We start from the raw sequence: 20,755 nt of genomic DNA, 5'->3' as shown, positions 1-20,755 counted from the left end.
ATCTTAGGGAGACTAAGCCCCCTGTTCTTAATGACTTTATCAACAACGACATCTAGAGGCATTCGATATGTATAACAAATGTATTTTTATAGGTACGTTAAGATGCGTACTGCCCGACAACCTTTTATTTCTATAGACGGTTATGTTTTGCTACAGCTGATATGTAAAAATCATAGTTATTTATTCAAGATTTCTAACAAGATTATTAATTTACCTTTTTCTGGATGGTTGTTTTTTTACTACCATTCAAGGAAAGAAGGGCAAACAGTGACCTGATATCATTCAGTCCGTGTCAATAATATCAGTTTGGCCTTCGCTTTATGTCTCAGTTGTATGTCCGTATCAGCTGTGGTTCTTGTCACCTGATAGGAAGTTGGAGTGCGCCTGAGCTCAGCCTCTAACTAGCTACCAACATTAAGTTAACTAACATTTCCCGGTGGTTCGGAGCAAAATGGAATAACGAACTTACTGTAAGCTTGGTATAATGTTGAATATAGTCGTCTGTTTCCCTAAGGACATAAGTCTGGCTAGCGCTTTGTGGAGGTTACAGGATACTGTCGTTTTTAAACTAGATTTCAATAGCCAGTCTGCTAGCTAGCTAGCTAGCTAGTTAACGTAGCTAACCTAACGGTCTCGTTAGACTTTGTTAACTCCCAGATTTCTTTATCTAACTAACTATAAATGTATGAAGGGTGAGTTAAGTCCCTTCCTTGCTCTTTAACGTAAGATATTGGCTAAACCTGTGACCTAGCTAGCTAGCTAACCTAGCTATCAAAATTCCGTTTAGCTAGGTACCTAGCTAGCTAAATAAATGAATGTATAAGCTACCTGGAGGTCTATTCTAGGGACGTAGCTAGAGCTAGCTGAGTAAATGTATGGCAGCTCAATGTTAATGGGTTGTAGACGGTGCTGTGTTAAACGTAAGCTAGAAAAGCTGTAGCGTTAACAGTCACTCGTTTGTTTGTTTTGCCAGCAAACTGCGCTCGCCGGGATACTAAGCATTGGCATCGGCTGACACTGCGTCGTCGTCATGCCTTTGACAGCTGCTGTTATCGGAGGCGTGCAGAAACTGGTCCTGTACGAGACAAGGGCGGTGTGTAACAACACTGTTTTCTAAGTCGCATTATAAATGAACGAGGCTTTCATGATTTTAATTTGTCGGTGTTTAAATTATATTCCTGCCATTCCAGATTTAATTTTAGATCCGTGGCACTAGATGGCAGTCTGGAACTGCTTTGAGAAGCATCGGAAAACTTGACGCTAAGTCGTTGCACTCTAGCGTTACATGTGTTTGGTTTTTTCTGGATAATTTCACTGTCTATGTAGGACAAATTTAATTATACTGCTACATTTAATTGTAGGTGTTTAAACGAGTGTATATTTTTGTTCCTTTCTTAAGATTTATACTTTTTGTGACTTGAGTGTTGCTGTACTTGCAGGGGTGGGAGTTGGGGGGGGGGGCGGGTGTGAAGGGATGTTGAGGAAGGAGGCTCATGTAAGTTTTCAGATTTTTGACAGTGCTGTCTAAAAGCTACTAATGTCACTGTATTTCTACAGCAAATAGACAGTAGAGTACAATGTTGGGACATTAGTCTGTTATTCCATTGTGTGAGTTTAATCCAGGGAGACGTTACGGTCACTGGGGATTTAATAGGACAGGCTGTACAGAACATATCAGCCAGTCAGTGCTGTACGATAGCCATACTGTTATTCTCTTTTGGTCTTTTTTCCTTGAACCTCATATTACAGCATTTATGTAATGGTAATAGAATAATAGACATCTTATACATTTACTCTGGCCAATCTTACATTCTGTACACTGGAAAGGGAGTCAGTAAAGACATCCACATTGTACTTTGCTGTGGCTTTACCCCAGAGAGGCAAGGTGAAGTTTGGCCAGAGACATGTCAGATGGATGAGCTGCAAAAAACACAAGCTGCCAAACCTAAATTAATGTCTCTTCAAATATCACCATCATCTCTGTCCTGTTTCCTCTCCACACAGTCCCTCAGCTTTCCTTTAAGCCTTAAGTGTAATGAGGGACAAAAATCCATGATGCCATTCAATCCTTTGTAATATACCTCTTCTATGTAATAATTTTTCTTTCTCCCTCCTCAGAGATATTTTCTTGTGGGGTGTAATAATGCCCAAACCAAGCACCGCGTCCTGAAAATTGACCGCACTGAACCGCGAGACCTCGTTATTATTGATGATAAGGTGAGTTTCTATGTGCCAATTGACTCACGTCTGTTATGTAATGGCATATTGCACAATAACTCACCTCTGTTTTGCTAACAGCCTGGTAGCACAGCTGATTAGACACGCACACACACTTGCACTCTAATGGGTTTGGAGTGTTGTGTTTGTGTGAAGGTGGGTGGGTTGGTGGGTGAGTGGGGATGTGAGGGTGAGAATTACATTAGTCTCCCCCAGACCTGATTTTCTCAACTTTCAGTGTTCACTGGGCTTCACAAAACAGCATTTTCTATAGACAGTTAGTCCATGTGTGTGTGTGTGTGTGTGTGTGTGTGTGTGTGTGTGTGTAAGAGAACGTGTCAGTGGGAGCATCTTGGATAGTGCCCTTAAAAATAGTTTTATTCTAAATTGGCTTTCTAGTTACAATTAATTGTCATATTTTTAATTTTCCCTGTACATACTAAATTTGGGATACACAATAATGGGACAGTGTCCAGTGTATTCTTCAATGGACACGTATTGTTTCTTTGTTCAGATTTGCAAATGATTGTGCATTATTATGCAGTGTCTACTGAACTACTGAAAATTGTACTGCTTATTGAGAGGCTCCAGCAATCAAACTTGGCTCATTCCAGCTAAAGAAATGGCATATACTCAGCATACACACGGTACTTCTGCTGATGATGGGAAACAATCTTAGGAAGTGAGAGAGATGTACAGAGTGACAGTGCCTCCATGATTTACTCACATAGGCATCTTGTGCCCAGAGGACTCTTCACATCAGAATGTGAACATGGACAAGTTTCTTTTGTCCTGTGTTCATGCTGAACGTTAGCTGCAGTTTGCAGAGTAACACATTTAGCTAATCATTTCACTCAGTGACTTGATTAGCAGCATCAGTACTGTTACCTCACTGAGAGATAGGATATGGGATTTTCAGCAGTAGTTTACACTTCTAGCTTAGTTTTCTGCTCAGAACAAAAGATTTTATAATTCCTATTTTACTATTTTTTTTTATCCAGTGGATTTGAGTATTCAGTCCAGTTACAGACAGGGTTTAATTTGGGGCAGAGGTCTTGGCTGGTACCCTGGAGGAAGCTCAGACTATGATTAAATATAATGAAGGGCAATTACAAATTTTGCATAAATTTACTGGATGTGTGTCATGCTGTCAGTTGGTATTTTATTTAACATGGGAACTAAATAGCATTGTGAGAACACTTACCTGTTTGACAGTAAAACCAAATGAGATGTGTTCTCCCTACAAGTGAAAACCAAACCAGAGCAGCATCTGATCAGGCCCCAAGCCTAAACTGATTTAAATTGCCCCCTCCCCAACATCAATTACTGTTTATTTTTAAATTGGCCCTTAATGATTTGTGGCCAGCTAAGGTTATTTATAATAATGATATTTAGAGTAGATTAATATAGCTCCTTCTCTTAGCAAAAAAGTCTTAATGCCCCCCTCCCCCCAGATCATCACCTTAAAACCATCATCAGTTTCAGTGAGATCATCAACTATAGTGAGAAGAGTGAACAAGGAAGGTGTTGAGCTTGGACTTGAAGGCAGAAAGTGAAGAACAGTGTAAGAGATTGTGCTATGGAGTTATATAGGTTTGGGGCCATGACACATAGACCACCTATGACCTGTTTAAACTTTGGGTCAGCTTGAGAGTCCATTACCAGAAGACATGATGGTGCAAGAAGGGGAGGAGGGATGAAGAAGCTCAGTTAGGGCAGAGCTGGGCTGTGTAGGGGATTAGTAGGGGGGCATATGTTTGTAGAGGGACTTTAAACTGGACATGCAGTGAGATGGGTAGCCATTGTAACCAAAGACTGGGGTGACATGAGCAGATGCTTACAAAAGGAATTCTAGCTGCTGAATTTTTATTTATATATTGCAGAGAACGTAAATATTTGTCAGGACTGCCAATAAAGAGAGTTAAATTAGTCGAGACGGGAGGATATGCAGGTATTGTAGGTATCACTATACCATTTTTTTTTCTACAGCAGTTGCTATTCACAAAGCAGCTTTAGAGAAATCAACTTTATGGGGAATCTGTGTTCATGCTCCTAGTGAGCAAGCCAAATGTGACAGTAGCAAAGAAAAACTAACTGCTAGAGGAAAAGACCTTGAGAGGAACCAAAGAAGGGGAGCCCATCCTCCTCTGGCCAACACCAGATGGCAAACCAACAACACAAAAGGAATAAATATGCTTATAACAGTATTGAGTTAAGAAATTACTAATGAAATGTAGAATGGTGGATAAAAAGTAGATGTGTAATCATTTGGCATTGGGAAAAGACATGCAGTGCTTTGAAGATGGAGAAAAGCAATAATGTGCCCTAATGTAGGGTCCAAAAGTGACAGATGAATCAGGGATCACACCCAAATTACAAAACTACTGGGAAAAATATGTAAATAATCAAAAGATGATTGCTCAAGGGCTGATCCTTCGAGGATACCTTGTGAAACAATTTCAATGGCAGGTTTATTTTTTCCAAGGAAAGCGAACTGAAATTTATTGGTGAGTATAGGAGATGAACCAGTTAAATATCACTAACACCTGTAGCAGATGTGAAATGACACACTCATCATTTATGGTATCAAATGCAGTGCTTGAATCTAAGAGGAGAAGGTTGTTGGTAAAGGTGAGTAGATCATTAAGAATATGTAAGGGGAAGGTCACATATAAGGAGACTCACTACTGTGAAATGCATGAAAACATGATTGATAGATTGCAGGGTTCCAAAATGGTAGTAGCAAGACCAAGTATTTAAAGAATAAGGAAGAGTGCAGGAGGTGCAGAGCTCTTGAGTATGGACAAAAGCAATTGCTTTATTAACAAAGTGACAAAAAGTAACATAACTGAGTGGCCCTTTCCTAAGAAGATAGATGGCATAGGGGGAGTTCAATTTTGCTGTATAATATGAGCTGAGAGCAGGATCTAAAGGCAAGAGAGGTTCGACAGCTGAGTTAAGAAGTTTATCATTAGGATCAGGTGTTGAGTTGACTGAAGGGAAATGTAAAGAAATAGTAATGGTACATATACATGCAATATAGCATTCCACCTCTCTAGACCTCACCCATCCCATTATGCAATACTGTCTAGTTTACTGTCTTGTGCTGTGTTGTTTATGATTCCTGTTTATTGTATTTTCTGTCTGGTTGCACTGTCGGCTGTATTTTTCATAATGTTTGCACTGTTACCTGGAGCCGTATCATGTCATGTAGCATCGTGTTCTGGGGGAAACTATATTTCATTCCTCACTCAATATGTCTGTGGAGAAAAAATCATGAAGTATAAATGACATTGACTTTGACTTACAGCAGGCCTGTTCTTAAGGATATGGTTGAAGTGATTTGAATGAACAGAGACCAGTTGCATCTGTTGCTGACCTGTGGCTTTTAGAGCATGCAGTTTAGGAGTGAACCATGGGGAAGATCGACCTGAAGGAACCAGTTTTAGCAGGGCCACTAGGTTAAGTACATCAGAGAGAGTCCTGTTATAGGGAGACATAATAATGCCATCTGGGGCAAGAAATTGTGACCACGTTTACGCAGTTTCAATGATCGTATCTTAATGCGTCTGCAAGACACATTGGACCCTGTTCCGAAGAGGGCCACCTCAATATTATTCATGTTATCAGAAGATTAAAATTTTAAGGGTAAACTGTAATAATGTAAACATTAAAGATACTTTGCATAGTTAACAGAATGTATAATTTATGTAGGGTGTGTATATGCGACATGTGGCAACATTTGCTGTGTGTGTGTGTGTGTGTGTGTGTGTGTGTGTGTGTGTGTGTGTGTGTGTGTGTGTGTGTGTGTGTGTGTGCGCACCCTTCAGCATGTGTATAGTCAGCAGGAGGTGCGCGAGCTTTTGGGGAGGCTGGACCTGGGCAACCGGACGAAGATTAGCCAGAAGGGCTCCGCTGGCCTGTCCCGTGCCGTGACTGCCTTCGGCATTGTGGGTAAGCTACTATTTGAAAAGTGAACAGATATTTCTATCATTAAAGCAAAATAAGGGTATGGAATAAGCTATCTGTTTGCACTGATCAATTAACAGTATAGTGACCTGTATGAAGAGTTAAACTCAACATGATGGCATAAGGATCTGCTTGTTCTAGATTAGCATCACCTCATGTGGACTGCCTGGCATCATTGATTTTACCCATTGTTGGGCTCAGGTTCCTTGTACACTGTCATGGTGACCTTTGGTGGGATACATCTGTTGGCTGACCTAGATTTTATGTAATTAATTTAACTCTTTATTTGCTGAGGGCTTTGTGATTCCTATGAATAGCACCAGGCCCCAGTTACTGTGACAAGGTACTGTGGTACATTATGTGAAGTAGGAGCTCGGCAGACTCCTTAAAGAACACGTCAGTCATCATTAATGTTATTCAACTGACCTAATTAAAATTATGAAAGCCTCTAGATGAGTAATATTTGTAATAGGAGTACTGTGTGTTTTAGTATTATAGCCAGTGGGAAAAGTTTGAATAGTGAAAAAAACCTGTGTGTGTGCCAGGACTAAACTAATTACCTAACTTTTTTGTGGCTTAGGATTATTATATTGGGTATATTGAGAAGGCTCTTTCAAATGTTCTTTTTTAAAAAGTGCTTTTTCACACCTTTGCTGGGTGTGTTAAAGTTTCAGCAGCTTTTTCCTGTATCTGTCCCTCTTCTCTCTTCTCCAATCTGTTCTTTCTTCTGATCTTTTGGGTGGAAATGTCAGGGTGAACTTCAGAGATCCCTGCAAACAGGTCCAGAAAGATTCGAAGCAGGAACCAAGTGAAAGTAAATAGAAATGTGGGGCTAGGGAAAACACTTGAGCTCAGTCTTGCTTTGTCCTAGAGCACTTCCACTCTACTTTGTGCTCAAAAGTACAAAGTAAAAAGGTAAAAACAAGGGGACACAGTGTCATTGATTTGAAGCACCATTATGACACCTCCACCTTCTGGAGAGTTTCCTGCTTGCTCTCCATGAGTGAGTGAATATCCATCCATCTGACATCCATCCATCCAGTTTCATAAGGCGCTTTGCATATAAAAAGTCACAGTTAAAACAAATAAATACTTAAAAAATACTTCCGAACATGTGCCCGAGGTAACACTCAGAAGAGTTGACTAGCCAGTTTTCATTCAGCATCCGCCACTGTGATGGTGAGCTCGTTTGGGCAGGACTGCGCATGCGGCTGTGAGAATCTGTTAGGAAGATTTTGGAAGGCAGTAATGCAGCTCTGGGTCCTGACCTACATACGGCCCAATGTTGATTATTGACACAAAACAAGTTGGCTCGCAGCCCGAAATAATTACGCAGACAAGCAGCGCTTTCACTTTACCTCCCATAAGCCTTACACAACAGCGCCATGACATTGAACAGAGGAATTAAGTTTAAATTGATACACAAACACGCACAACACAAATAGACCTACTGAGTCTAGCATCTGTCATGAAACACTGAACTGGCCTTATAATGCTCTTGATAGACCTAATTTTTAGATCAGACATATCTTTAAAAAAAAAATAAATAAAAAAAATAAAAATAGCCCACACAATTTTGTCTCCCAGCTGCACGCCGGCAATGAGCACATTTTGTAAAGTTTGCTCACTGTTGTTGAATAATTGGTTTGGTACATGTCATTAGAGATGTTCCTGGTGTTTTTGTCATTTACTTATTTATCCCATGAGCAGTAAACACTGTAATGTAGTGATTTTGGTTAGTCATGATTAGCACATCTGTGTCACAGTTTGCATATGTGTGACACTCGCTGACAGGAAGTGATGCTCCCTGCACTTCAGCATGTACTACTTTGGCGTGAAACGATTTTTTAGTAGACGGGTAGATAGACCGGCTCTGATTATGATCCAATACATCGTCTGGAGAGTTGCAGTCATATTTGTTAGTCATATTTGAACTGGTAGAATTCGATACTGGGACACTGCCGTATGTTTGCTGAAACTAACTTGGTTCTTAGTACAAAGGCCACGGACTATGAGACTTCTAAATGAATATTGTGTAAATGGATGAACTCTGGGATAAATGCTTTAAAACGTTATTTTCACTATGAATTGAACCAAAAACAAACTGATTTTGTTGTTTATTTGCCATGTTAGTCTGTATGATTATACGTGAATGATTATACGTGAATGAAGTTGACGCAGTTTGTGTGTATGTGCATTCACGTATGCCATGGGTCTTATTTCTCTGCTTTTGTAGGCTTTGTTCGTTTCCTTGAGGGCTACTACATTATCCTGATCACCAAGCGGCGTAAAATGGCAGACATTGGGGGTCACTCCATCTATAAGATAGAAGACACTAACATGATCTACATTCCTAATGATTCAGTGAGAATCACACATCCTGATGAGGCCAGGTAAGTTTAAGCTGTTATTTCTCATTTCTCTTTGTGACTGCATCACTACACTCTCGGTCGGTCTCTTGCGCACGCACACAAACACACGTATGCACGTGTGCGCACACACAGACACACGCACACAAACACCCACTTTCATTTTTCAAGTATAGGTCACACTAACCTCAAGTAGTAATTCACACATTTCTCACTTCTTCCCATGTGTGCGTGCAGTTCTGTGAAGCAGCTGTGGCTTAAGACACCTGCGGCTTCATCCCTGCAGTGAACAATTACTCTGACAGATGTGACAGAGCACAAAGCTCTCTATTTAGCCATTTATGATCACATAGGGATGGACAAAACATCTTCATTATTGCACTTGTAACAGAGACTGACATTTCTTAAGTGTTGATGTCCAATAGATTGCCCAGATACGTTTCATTAAGAGGACAATAAAGAAATGAACAGGTTAAGTAAATTACTCCCCACGTGTATTGTTAATGCTGGTATAAGCTGTTGTTAAGCAGCACTCCAATTATTGATGCTGAGGGACAAAGATGTGTTAAAGCTTTGTACAACGGAATGATGTATGTCATTAGTTAATATTAGCTAATTGTGAACTTGAGCATTAATAAAGTCTAAGTAATGTAAACTAAGGAATTAACACCATTACAGAATCATTATCTTACTGTATGAGCAGTGAGCCTTTCTCTAACCACAGACATTGATGTCAAACATTGTCATATTTGACTAAGCTTCACAAAAGGTTTATGATAGTACTGTGCTCCTATCATGAAGACAATGTACCATGACCAGTTATACTGGAGTTTGTTTCTGAATGGATCATATAATCTTTAAATTAAAATTCTGCTGATGACAACTGATATGTCCTATTTACAAACATGAGACCCGGGAATGGCAGAAAATAACATGCCGACAGCTAGTGCCAAAATGCATGTGCTGTTTTACGTGTGATACTGTGTTGCTCTCAAATCACATCTTAGGTGCGACTCCATTTCTTCCTGTGTTGATGTTGCTCACTGCTTGTGCCACCTTTAACCCTTAGTGCACTTCCACAGATACTTGAGGATGTTCCAGAATGTGGATCTGTCTAGTAACTTCTATTTCAGGTAAGTGTATTTTTTTGTGTGTGTGCACGCGCACGTGTGTTTTGGTATATCTTGTACAGAACACAGCATGATTGGGCCTTAAATAAGCCTCACCTGAGGTCAAAGTTGATCCTGTTTGTAACTGCGTAAGGAGTGTGGGGCAGCGTGGTCTGTGACACATGGTTGATCCTGGTTGATTTTAGGTTGCTTTTGTGTCATTACAAAAACCATGTGTAGCGTTTTTGTCCTTGTCTCCATTGTGTGTGTGTGTGCGTGTGCGTGTTTGTGTGTGTGTGCGTGTAGTAAGGAGCACAGGATGTGTTGTATTTCTGGTGGACCTTGGTAATGTACCTGGCTTTTGTGTCTGTTCACGTGTCTTTGTTCACTGTCTTTTTCCTTCTTTTAGTATAATTGTGATTGTATGTGTGTGTAAAAAGCAGTAAAGCTGGTGTTGAAGTTAGCCTTGCATGTGGAGATACCTATCTTAAGATTTTCATTTCTTTTTTAAACCATATTTTATATGTGGAAACATTTATTTTTTTACTATAATGTAATTGCACATTTTAGGTTAATTCTGGCAGGTTTAAATTAATATCACATTTGTTGCAGGTTTGAAATCTTGCAAAGGGTCACAAGGACAAGGTGTGGTGGTGTGGTGACAAGGTTGTTGTTTCCCACTCCTAGCAACCACTTGATGCACAAGTGTGCACGTGAGACTGTATATGCCAGGCGACTAAATGTCTGACTCCCAGCACCTCTGTTTAAAGCGGCATTACCTCTCACCACAGCCTTATCAACATGCTCTGGGTATGCAAGGACTATGTTCAATCCCCCCTTCCATGATGGCAAGTAAAGGGGATTCTATGAAAAGCTTTTACTGACATTCATTCTGAAGGTTTTTTTTATCCAGTGTAACCTTGTGACACTGGATTGTTTCAGTCAAGTGAGCATTTAGGCAGACTTTTTGTCCACTTACAACCCTGTATAGAGTTTTGTTTTTCTATCACTGCTATCCAGCAGTCTGTTACAAAATCACTGACTCATATCAAATGTCAGGCTCATCACGTGTGTGTCCAGTTAGGGCATTTTCTTTCTTTTCTTCCCCCTTGCCTAAGAGCTAACCTTTTGCTTAAATACATGCTACTCAGGGTCCCATTTCCTTCTGAACTGAAATTTTCATCACTTAGGATGAAATTGTTAGCTGTTTTTTACGTTTTTTACAGTGTTCCTCATTTTAGGCTTTGGAATTTTCTGGTGGGGGTAGGCCAGTCAAATTGCTTAAGTGCTTATTAAATTTTGGACTTTCTCACACCACTTTAAAGTTACAAAGCAATGGCTCACACACAGAGAGAGACTAGTTAAAATGTCAGCAGTCTGTAAATTGCATTTTGCCCAGATGAAAACCACATTAATCAGAGGTGTCTGAAGACAAATCAAAACAAGGGCAAAAAACAAGACCTTTCCCCTCCTGTGTTTTACTTTTTAGATGACCAGCTGTCACCTAGCAGTGGGTGCAGTTTGCAGTTTTCACCAGTTTTCACCATTAAGAAGCTTCACGTCACCCATTGCTTTCTCAGTCCAGTTGAGTTTGAAGGATGGTTCTTCTTTTTCCTTTTGACCTCTAGCTATAGCTACGACCTGAGCCACTCCTTGCAGTATAATCTGACCCTACTTCGAGCTCCCTGTGACCCCGGTGAAGTGGAGGAGCTTCACACCAGCACTAGCAAACAGGACAGCTTTGACATTTTTGAGGATGAGGGTCTTCCTACCCAAGGTTTGGGTCTGTCTGTCTTCCTGTGCAACTTCTTTTCTGTCTCTCTCTCTCTCTCTCTCTCTCTCTCTCTCTCTCTGACTTTTCACATATCCATCAATCTCTTATTTCTCACGTGATTATTTGCTCTCTCTTTTTGTCTGTAATTCATTACCATTAAATGACAAGTGTGCTCTTTTCCAACCCATGCAATATTTAAATTGTCTTGGTTACTTGATCATGGCAAGCTTCACCCTGCTCCTCTGCTGCTTTTCAGTGGGCTTAAACATATTGTAACAGGGCTAGCCTTCAAACCTTAAAACCCAGGTCAAGATCCTTTTAGAAACCAGGAGTCTTGCATTGTAGTCATAGTGTAGTCAGGTGTAAAGTTCACCAGTTCCTATCCTTTATATTACTTTTAAGACTCTTAGATCCATCAAGTTCTGGAGACTTGAAAAAAGTATTGGAATACTGTACAAATTACAATTGAATATGTAGTACAGTGTACAGAGAAACTGTATTTTAATTAAAACACCAAAGAATAACTCTGTATACCAAAGTGTCAGTCTATACTTTAATAAGAAATGTTAAGTTGCTTTAAACTCTTAAAGCTTATAAAAAGATAATGGGTCCATATGAAATATTATTCACCTTTTTATATGTGAACATTACATGTCTGTTTTCTTGTCTATTTCAGTGGTCCACAGCCTGAGGAATGAACCTTACGCTAAATATGTGTGGAATAGCTGTTTGCTGGAGAACATTAAGGACACAGTGCATCCAGACTGGCTTATGTATATCATCCATGGCTTCTGCGGCCAATCTAGTATCCTTGAAAGTGTGTGTGTGTGTGTGTGTGTGTGTGTGTGTGTGTGTGTGTGTGTGTGTGTGTGTGTGTGTGTGTGTGTGTGTGTGTGTGTGTGTGTGTGTGTGTGTGTGTGTGTGTGTGCGCACAAGCAAGTACATGCCACACTAGTTCTGAATTCTGTATCGATCAAGCTGTCTTATGTTGAGCCACGTGATAAAGGTTTACCTTGAGTTTTCTAGATTGAGATTAAAAGCCTATGCCTGGACTAGAAAGAGGTAATTCACCATTAGCACCACAATTTATTTCCAGGCAAGGCTTAATTCATGTCTGGGAAACTGTCTTAGGTTTACTTTTACAGCAATCTTTTAATGTTTTCTGTGCCAGCTTCAAGTCAAATAAACAGGATTGTTGTTTTCTTGGTGCGACTCTAGTGCTCACTGGTCCTGTCACCCCTCTTCAGTGTTCCCTTCCTCAAGCCATCCACAGCTTTCTCTGCCTCTAATTTTCTCATTCCTCTCTTGATGGAGGTGTCCTGCGGACACGTGGAGTCCTCAGCGAGCTTTTAAACCTTTGACTACTACTGAATTTTTCTTCTTAGTATTTGTAATATTTATTTGTGTGTGTCGTTACATATTATACATTAAACTTTTATCCATCTACTTTTCAGAGAACCCAGAAATGTTTTCAGGCATGTGCTCTGATAGCTGTAAGGTACAGTTCTAAGTTAGTAGAATTGAGAAGAAATTCTTGGTAATCCCAGTTTATTCAGATGTTTATTCATTTTGTATTGACAGAAGTAGTTACTAGGAATGTTTCACCTAAATCAGGATTAGTGGTCAGCTACGGAAAGCCACAAAAAAGAGACTATAACTATGAAGAGCACCGATTTTAAATCACACTGATTATGAACGAGATTTAAGTGTAATGCCAAAAGGATATGGCTTAAATGCATATTTAAAAAAACGAATTGATTCTGCATAGTTATTGTGTGTAACAGCCCTGTGGCAAGTAAACAAGTTGAGTTGCCAGGGAAGGCCCTGCAGTGTCAGTAAGTGAGAGGAGTTGTAGATTTAGTGGCCAATGGCAGAACTAAATGGCATTGGCTGAACAAAAACAGTAGCTCCACTTAGAAATTATACATGCTCAAAAGTGTCAGGATGACACAAATACCCTGTAACATGCATTCATTTAAAAGGGTTCCAGTGGTTTTGTGGCCAGCAGATTAAATATTTTAAATAAACAACAAAAAAGCCCATAGGGTTTGTATGCCTGCTAAATACTATTACAAATTCATCCTCTCTCTAAAGCCTTCTCTCTTCCTCTTACTTTTCCTCTTCCCTTTCTCTGTCTCTTCCCCCTCTGTCTCCTTCTCTCTCTCTCTCTCTCTGTCTCTACCACCCTCACTCTCTTCCTCTTTCATGTGCTTGCCTTTGTGTTTGTGTTTTGACTTCTCATCTGCAGAGATTAAAGCCTTTGTCCAGCGCCATGCCAAAATACACTTTCCACATTGTTTATGCATGTGTACTTGTCCTGCTTTGGAATATGCCAGGTTTGGAGGTAATACACCCATGAAAACAGTTGTCTTTTTGCTGCTGTAGTCTGTGTGCGCTTAGCAAAAGCGAGAGAGAATATAAAGACTTGAGGATTCTACTACTGAATGCATGGAATTGAGCTTTTATACTTTTATACTCAACTTTATAAAGGCTCCATATATACATATGCACATGTGACAAGAAGCAAATGTTACTTGTGTGAATTCCTGTGTGTTTAATTTGGCTGTGTTATCAGAGCTTTTCTAGGTTAAAGATGGACCTGCAGTTGATCAGAGCTTTTCATGATTTGTTTTTGTTATTCATGGCATAAACACAACACAGCCACAGCTTCAGGCTAGCTACCTATTTCTCCAAGTCAAGCTATCTTCCTTTAACAGTAACAGACCAAGATCAATAGAACAAGGTCAAGAATGAGAGACAATTAAGTCACATGATTCCCCACTTAATTGAACTATGCTCCTGCAGAAAGAGTTTTGAGATGGAGGTTGAGTAATACCATTCCTCCATGATGTTCAGTTTTCATGACATTGCTTTCAGGCCTGTACGTCATCTGCCTACATTCTTGGTAGACTAATGCCTGTGTCTCAAATGGCACATGGCATAGTACTGCAGCTTTGCCAGAAATGTCTTCATGTAATAGGGTCAGTTGCATTTCTGGTGCACTGTTCTCAGCAACCAGTCTCTGGCTCATGTTTTTTTTGCCTCAAATGTTCTTTGCCTCTTCTCTCTGCTAGTGTATATTTCAGTGACCACATTAAGCATTTTTCCTTAGTTTCAGTTTTGCTAACGGAGCCACCAGTTGCTAAGCAACAAGCTGTCCTAGTAACAACCAACCTCCTCACTCAGCGGTGTTGGTGAGCTCCGCCCACCACGTCCTGCTGCTCGCTATGGTTCTATAGCCATTGAAAGAGCCTATCTTGGAGCAGTGGGCGGCTCGCTGCCAAACACTGAGCAGGTGTTGAGTCTGGGTCGGGGTAGGCCATAACAGTCATTAGAATTCTCTGACCCATCCGGCTCACTTGACGCGAAGCTTGCATTTCACACCAGATTATTTTGTTGTTGCATGTCGCTATGGAAATTTTAAAAATGTTGGGGAATAAGCAAGGACTGTGGTTGTCTTGGCTCTGCGTGTGTGTGTGTGTGTGTGTGTGTGTGTGTGTGTGTGTGTGTGTGTGTGTGCGTGTGTGTGTGTGTGTGTGTGTGTGTGTGTGTGTACGCACGCATGCATGCACACACGTATTTGTTCATCCTTAACTCCTGGTCTCAGAGTTGCTGATTTATGGGCGGCCGGTTTATGTGACGCTGATCGCTCGCCGCTCCAGCCGTTTTGCGGGGACCCGCTTCCTCAAGCGAGGGGCCAACTGTGAGGTACGGGGGCTTATGACTCCTGTGTGCTATGAACGGGGGCTTCATGAATATGAGGCATATCCCTGTGTAGCTCTGGTTTTTCCACTCTGCCTACCTTCTGTGGTGTCCAAACTTATAAACAGCCATTACTGGCAGAATTGTGCTTTACATATATAATGTGCTTAACTTGCACACTAACACTAAATGGCACCAAAATTCCTGACAAACACAAACTGCGTGTCCATGTGCATATCTGTATGTGTCCATCCAAAGGGCGACGTGGCAAATGAGGTGGAGACGGAGCAGATCATCCATGACGCATCGGTGATGTCCTTCATGGCGGGAAGCTACTCATCCTATGTGCAAGTGCGAGGCTCTGTGCCTCTCTACTGGTCTCAGGACATCTCCACCATGATGCCCAAGCCGCCAATACGCCGTAAGCCCTGCCCTCTCTCAAGCACCTCACAGCCAGGTTTTGTCATGTCTTTACCATATCCTTTACCATCAACTTGTATAAGACCATCAAAACACACGGCAGATATTTCCTTTGAGTTTCTATCGGCTACATGGCACTATTAGCTGACACGAGTGTGCCCTTTATCATATCACCCCATTAGCATTATGTAGTGTACCTGAAAGGGCCCTGGTTTAAGTCCTAATAGGTTTGAATCTCACCTATGTCCAATGTGCCACCAAAATGGATACTGCAGTATCATTCTGTCTACCTGGCTAACACTTACTGCAAGTTTTCCTCAAATTGTGATAATTTTTGAGAAGTGCTTCAGAGGAAAAATCATCCTGACGCAGAGTACTGACAGTACTATCAGTACCTTGGTATTTTGTGCTTCACGGTTTTTGCTTAATCTTTTACCTTTAGGTATCCTCAGAGAAAATGGCACAGACGCCTGCTTAGCTGCTAGTATTTTATTTTTCTCCATTTCTTGCCTCATTTCCTTTGCCTGCACTGTTATTGTGTATGCGCCCGGTTCAGGTGTTGAGAGATTTGGCACCCCTAATCCTCTTATCCTTCCATTGCCCATGTCCATCTCTCCCCCAGAATGGAAAGGCATGCTTACCTCAGGCAACCACAGAAAAGGATCTAATGCCCTTATCATTGCACATACGCAGGCGTTGGTACACTGATCCTCTCGTTCCAACACTTTGCCCAGTTTGCTCTGGTGGACATTCATTAAAGGTTTTGACCATCAGAGAAAAGCTACTTTGAAGGTTTGGAATTCAGTCTTTTTCAGTTTACCCTCATTATAGTTTAGAATTTAATAACATAATCGGAAAACTGTCACCTGCTCTGATGAGGAGAAACTTCATCTCTCTTAAACAATAAAATAAGTCTCTTTTTTTTCTGAGGACATTTTCACCACAAGTGTAATCTCCAATCCAGTAAACTTTACCAGTGAAGCAGTGATCAAGTGTTTGCTTTCCTCTGGTGGGAATTTTAATGTGCTGGTAGTATTTTGGCAGAACCCTTTTCAGGTTTGCCCTGTTAAAATCCACAACCACAACAAAACAGCTTCTGGGTGAGTGTACTCAAGTCCATTGATGGTTTCATACAAGACAGTCAGTGCACATGGCTTGTCTGCTAGTCTACACAACTGAAGAGGTGATGAAATGAAAGCTCACTTATAACAATAGAGTTGGTGCTGCTGGGCAGAGTTTCAGTAAGTGGAGCATAATGATGAGTTTAATGCCTCTGGAAGTAGGCATGTGGAAGGAGCTTACCTTGGAAGCATGGCTCTATGGCTTGAATTCCAAACAACGCCTTTCCTTGGCTTTTCACCTCGTCACTGTGAGCCCTGGGTTTTTTTGTTTTTTTGGGGGGGGGGGGTTTCTTTTCTGATTGCTGCAGGGTGTTCTGAGCCTTGTAGATCATGACAGCCAGAGGCTGTTGTACTATTACTATGACATTGGCTCCTCATAACATTTCCCTTCTTCTTCAGGATCTCTTCTACACAGTTGTTTGGCCAGTAGGCAGTAGTGTTTACAGTCTGCTCAGTGGTACAGCTTAATGGTGGTATAGACTTTGCTATAAAGAGGCTGAAGTCAGAAGCCAATTTATCTTTCTATCCCTGTCCAGTTTTGTCGCAGGTGTTAAAGTTAATGATGATGTTTTTGTTTTTTTATGTTTTGATTATTATGTACAGTCAGGTCCAAAGGTTTTGAGTGACACATTTTGGTTTTCACAAAGTTTACTGCCTCAATTTTTTTTTGTCAGATGTTTATATGGTATAGTGAAGTACAAATATAAGCATTTTGTATCTTTTTAAAACTTTGTATTGACAAATACATCCAGTTTAAGCAAAGACTTAATATTTGCTATTTTACTTCCTAGATTGCAGTTTGCCTTGGCATGCTGAATATCAGCTTCTGGCCAAAATCTTCACTGATGGCAACCCATTCTTGCCTAATCAGTGCTTAGAGTTGATCACAGTTTCTATGGTTTTTTTTCTTTGTACCTCCTCTCTTTGAGGACTGACCACAGGTTCTCAATAGGTATTTAGATCTGGGGAGTTTCCTGGCCATGGACCCAATATTTAAATGTTTTGTTCACCGAGCCACTTGGTTATCACTTTTGCCTTGTGACATGGTGCTCCATCATGCTGGAAAAAGCATTGTTGTTCACCAAATTGCTACTGGATTGTTGGGAGAAGTTGCTCTTGGAGGATGTTTTGATACCATTCCTTATTCATGGCAGTGTTCTTAGGCAGAATTTCAAGCAATTTTCTGTAAATATCAATCTTTGCTTAAACTGGATATATTTGTCAATAAAACGTTAAACTTCTGAAATGCTTATAATTGTACTTATAATTATAACTTATAATTGCACTATACCATACTGTATTGCTTTAGAACTGACAAAAGGATCTAAAAAACTGAAGCAATAAACTTTATGAAAACCAAAATTTGTCAGTATCAAAACTTTTGGCTATGGTTGTATTGTTAAAATGCCATGGTTAAATTACTATCCACAAATGGCTACATTTATATACTGTGCTTGGTTTCTGTCTCTCAGTGGATCAGGCTGACCCGTATGCACACGTTGCTGCGCTTCACTTTGACCAGATGCTGCAGAGGTTTGGCTCTCCGATCATCATTCTCAACCTTGTAAAGGTTTGAAAACTTATTCTTTGTTTAAGATGAAATTGAAGGATGCTTTCTTTTTTAGGCATTAAGGAATTGTTCACTGATTAGCCTATGTAATATTGAGTTGATTTCTCCAAATATCAATCTTTGGCTATACCCTGTCTCTTTCCTTGGGTTGTGACCTAGTAGCAGTGGTGAGGCTTGCAAGAGCTGATGAGCCCTAAGTCTATGTCGCCTGGAGTCTTGTACTCCCTGTAGAGATTACAGCAGACAGGAGGAAGAAGTCTGAACGTGTGTTATGGCATAAGAAGGCTGCAGTGGGGCAGTGGTCTCCCATTCCACAAGATCAAGTTCAACGACTGTTCAAGATCATATGGATGTCACCTGCACCCTGGCGTGTTATGACATCCACGTGTAGGCTCCTGTAATGCTGCACCCCCCCCCCCCTCCCCAAACCCCTTTTTCCGATAAAGTCCTGTGGCAATGGGCTAGTGGCAAAGGGGACAGGACTGTGAATCCGGACTCCTAGTCATGAACCAGCACATGGGCGGCGACTACTAGAAAGTCGTCTGGCACTTAGACGGAGAAAGGAGAGCAGTTCGGCAGCTGCATCTGCAACTGATCAGTCCTTTTCAGGATCCCCTCTGCTCACCTTGAAAGGGGAGGGGGCTAGAAAAGGTGCCCTAAACATAGGCTGTCTCTCCATCCTGACCAGACTACAGTGCTGCTGGGATCACCATTCAGTAGTCAAAACAAAAATCAATGAAAATCACCACCTGGAACATTTGACCCCTTGTGGACAATACTAAGAGTGACTATTCTGAACGACGGACTGCCATAATGACCAGAGAACTCACGAGATACAACATTGTTATTGCAGCCCGGAGCTAGACACACCTCCCCTGTGAGGGACAACTCGGGGAAGACAGTGGTGGCTACACCTTCCTTTGGAAAAGACTACCGGCCAATTACTAGTGCATCCGTGTTGTTGGCTTTTCTATCAAGATCATCATGATTCCAATTTACTTGCCCTCCTTTAAGCATCAACAAACACCTCAGGACCCTTCACCTCTATCTGAATAACAACATTTAGCCACCATCAACACCTATGCACCAACTTTGGCTACAGAGGAGAACATCAAGGAGCAGTTCTGCTCAGATCTGGATGTGGCACTGACTGCTGTCCCCAAGGAGGACAAACTGATCTTGTTGGGGGACGTCAGTGCAAGGGTTGGGAGTGAACTTAGGGAGTTGTATCTTTGGCAAAGAAGGTATGGGAAAAGCCAACTTCAGTGGCAATCTTCTGACCTTGTCATCACCAATACCCTGTTCTACCAGGAGAACAAATACAAAACTACATGGATGCATCACTGATCCAAACACCGGTGTCTCCTGGACTATGTATTTTCCGTGCCCATGACCAGAAGGCCATCTAAATCACACAGGCTATGCATTTGATGGCTTCTTTCTTGACAGCCCACCGCCTGGTTCACACCATCATGAACATTTGGCTTGCATCAAAAAGATAAGCAGGGAGAAACTCACACAGATAAACTTCACGAAAGCCTCTCTGTTTGGCTCGAATGCCTGACCTCTGCTGATGCAAGTGTTGAACAGCAGTGAAGAGCTCTCACAACTGCCATCCATGATACATGCTCTGAGACCATCAGCCACACCATGCTCCAACACCAGGATTGGTTTGTTGAGAACAATGCAAAAATTCAGGACCTCCTAGACTGCAAGAGCAAAGCTTTCTGCACAAGACAGAATGATGTCACATCTTAACAAAACTGCATGCAATACCAATGCCTCAAAGCTGGAATCCAGAGGAAAGTCTGCAACATCAAGAGCAAATGGAGGGAAGAGAAAGCTAAGGAGATGCAAATTTTGCTGATTGCCATGATATGCGGAGTTTCTTTCAGATGACAAAGACCGTCTACACTCCGAGCAGAAATGGGTCCATCTGATCCCAAGCTGGATCCCTCTTGAAAAATTAAGCTCCTATCTTGACACGCTGAAATGAGTACTTCAAACAATTGCTCAACCACTAATCTGTAGTGACAGATGGCACCATTAAAGCAGTTTTTCAGCAACCAGAAAACAGACACATGGGTGAACAGCCAACTTTAGAAGAGATCATTCAAACAATCAAAGAAATTAAGGAAATAAAGCTTGCATCCCACATGTCTCGCAGAGATATTCAAGACTGCTGGCAAGGCACTTGCATGCAAGTTTCAAGAGGTCATGAGCAAGATCTTGAATGCTGAAAAGATAGATTAGGACAACAAATCAGAGTATGGAAACTACCACGGCATTTCTCTGCTCTCCACTGTTGGGAAAATCCTCCCCTGCATGCTCCGAAATCATCTCTCACTTACTGAGGAAATCCTTCCTGAGTCTCAGTGTGGCTTCAGACCATCTCAAGGTACTATTGACATGATACTTGTAGCCCAGCAAATCAAAGAGAAATGCCCTGATGAGCAACAAAAGCTGTACATGGCCTTCATTGACCAGACAAAGGACTCTGATTC

The 20,755-nt window shown here is 41.2% G+C and overlaps 1 protein-coding gene across 1 annotated transcript in view; it reads left to right on the top strand.

The window, feature by feature from the left end:
* The first annotated feature begins 338 nt into the window (after positions 1-338).
* Positions 339-20,755, top strand: part of fig4a (FIG4 phosphoinositide 5-phosphatase a) — a 60,847-nt gene continuing 40,430 nt past the window's right edge. Inside the window, exons 1-11 of the mRNA XM_027000907.2 lie at positions 339-470; positions 974-1,093; positions 2,119-2,217; positions 6,048-6,171; positions 8,423-8,579; positions 9,638-9,688; positions 11,293-11,441; positions 12,115-12,243; positions 15,046-15,146; positions 15,399-15,561; positions 18,154-18,251. Of these exons, the coding sequence (XP_026856708.1) occupies positions 1,031-1,093; positions 2,119-2,217; positions 6,048-6,171; positions 8,423-8,579; positions 9,638-9,688; positions 11,293-11,441; positions 12,115-12,243; positions 15,046-15,146; positions 15,399-15,561; positions 18,154-18,251 (1,134 nt within the window). The 5' untranslated portion in view covers positions 339-470; positions 974-1,030. The remainder of the gene's footprint in view (positions 471-973; positions 1,094-2,118; positions 2,218-6,047; positions 6,172-8,422; positions 8,580-9,637; positions 9,689-11,292; positions 11,442-12,114; positions 12,244-15,045; positions 15,147-15,398; positions 15,562-18,153; positions 18,252-20,755) is intronic.

This window comes from Electrophorus electricus, chromosome 8 (genome assembly GCF_013358815.1).
Source record: "Electrophorus electricus isolate fEleEle1 chromosome 8, fEleEle1.pri, whole genome shotgun sequence".
Classification (NCBI taxonomy): domain Eukaryota; kingdom Metazoa; phylum Chordata; class Actinopteri; order Gymnotiformes; family Gymnotidae; genus Electrophorus; species Electrophorus electricus.
Note: the sequence above shows the minus strand (reverse complement) of the source record. Positions and strands in the feature narration are given on the sequence as shown.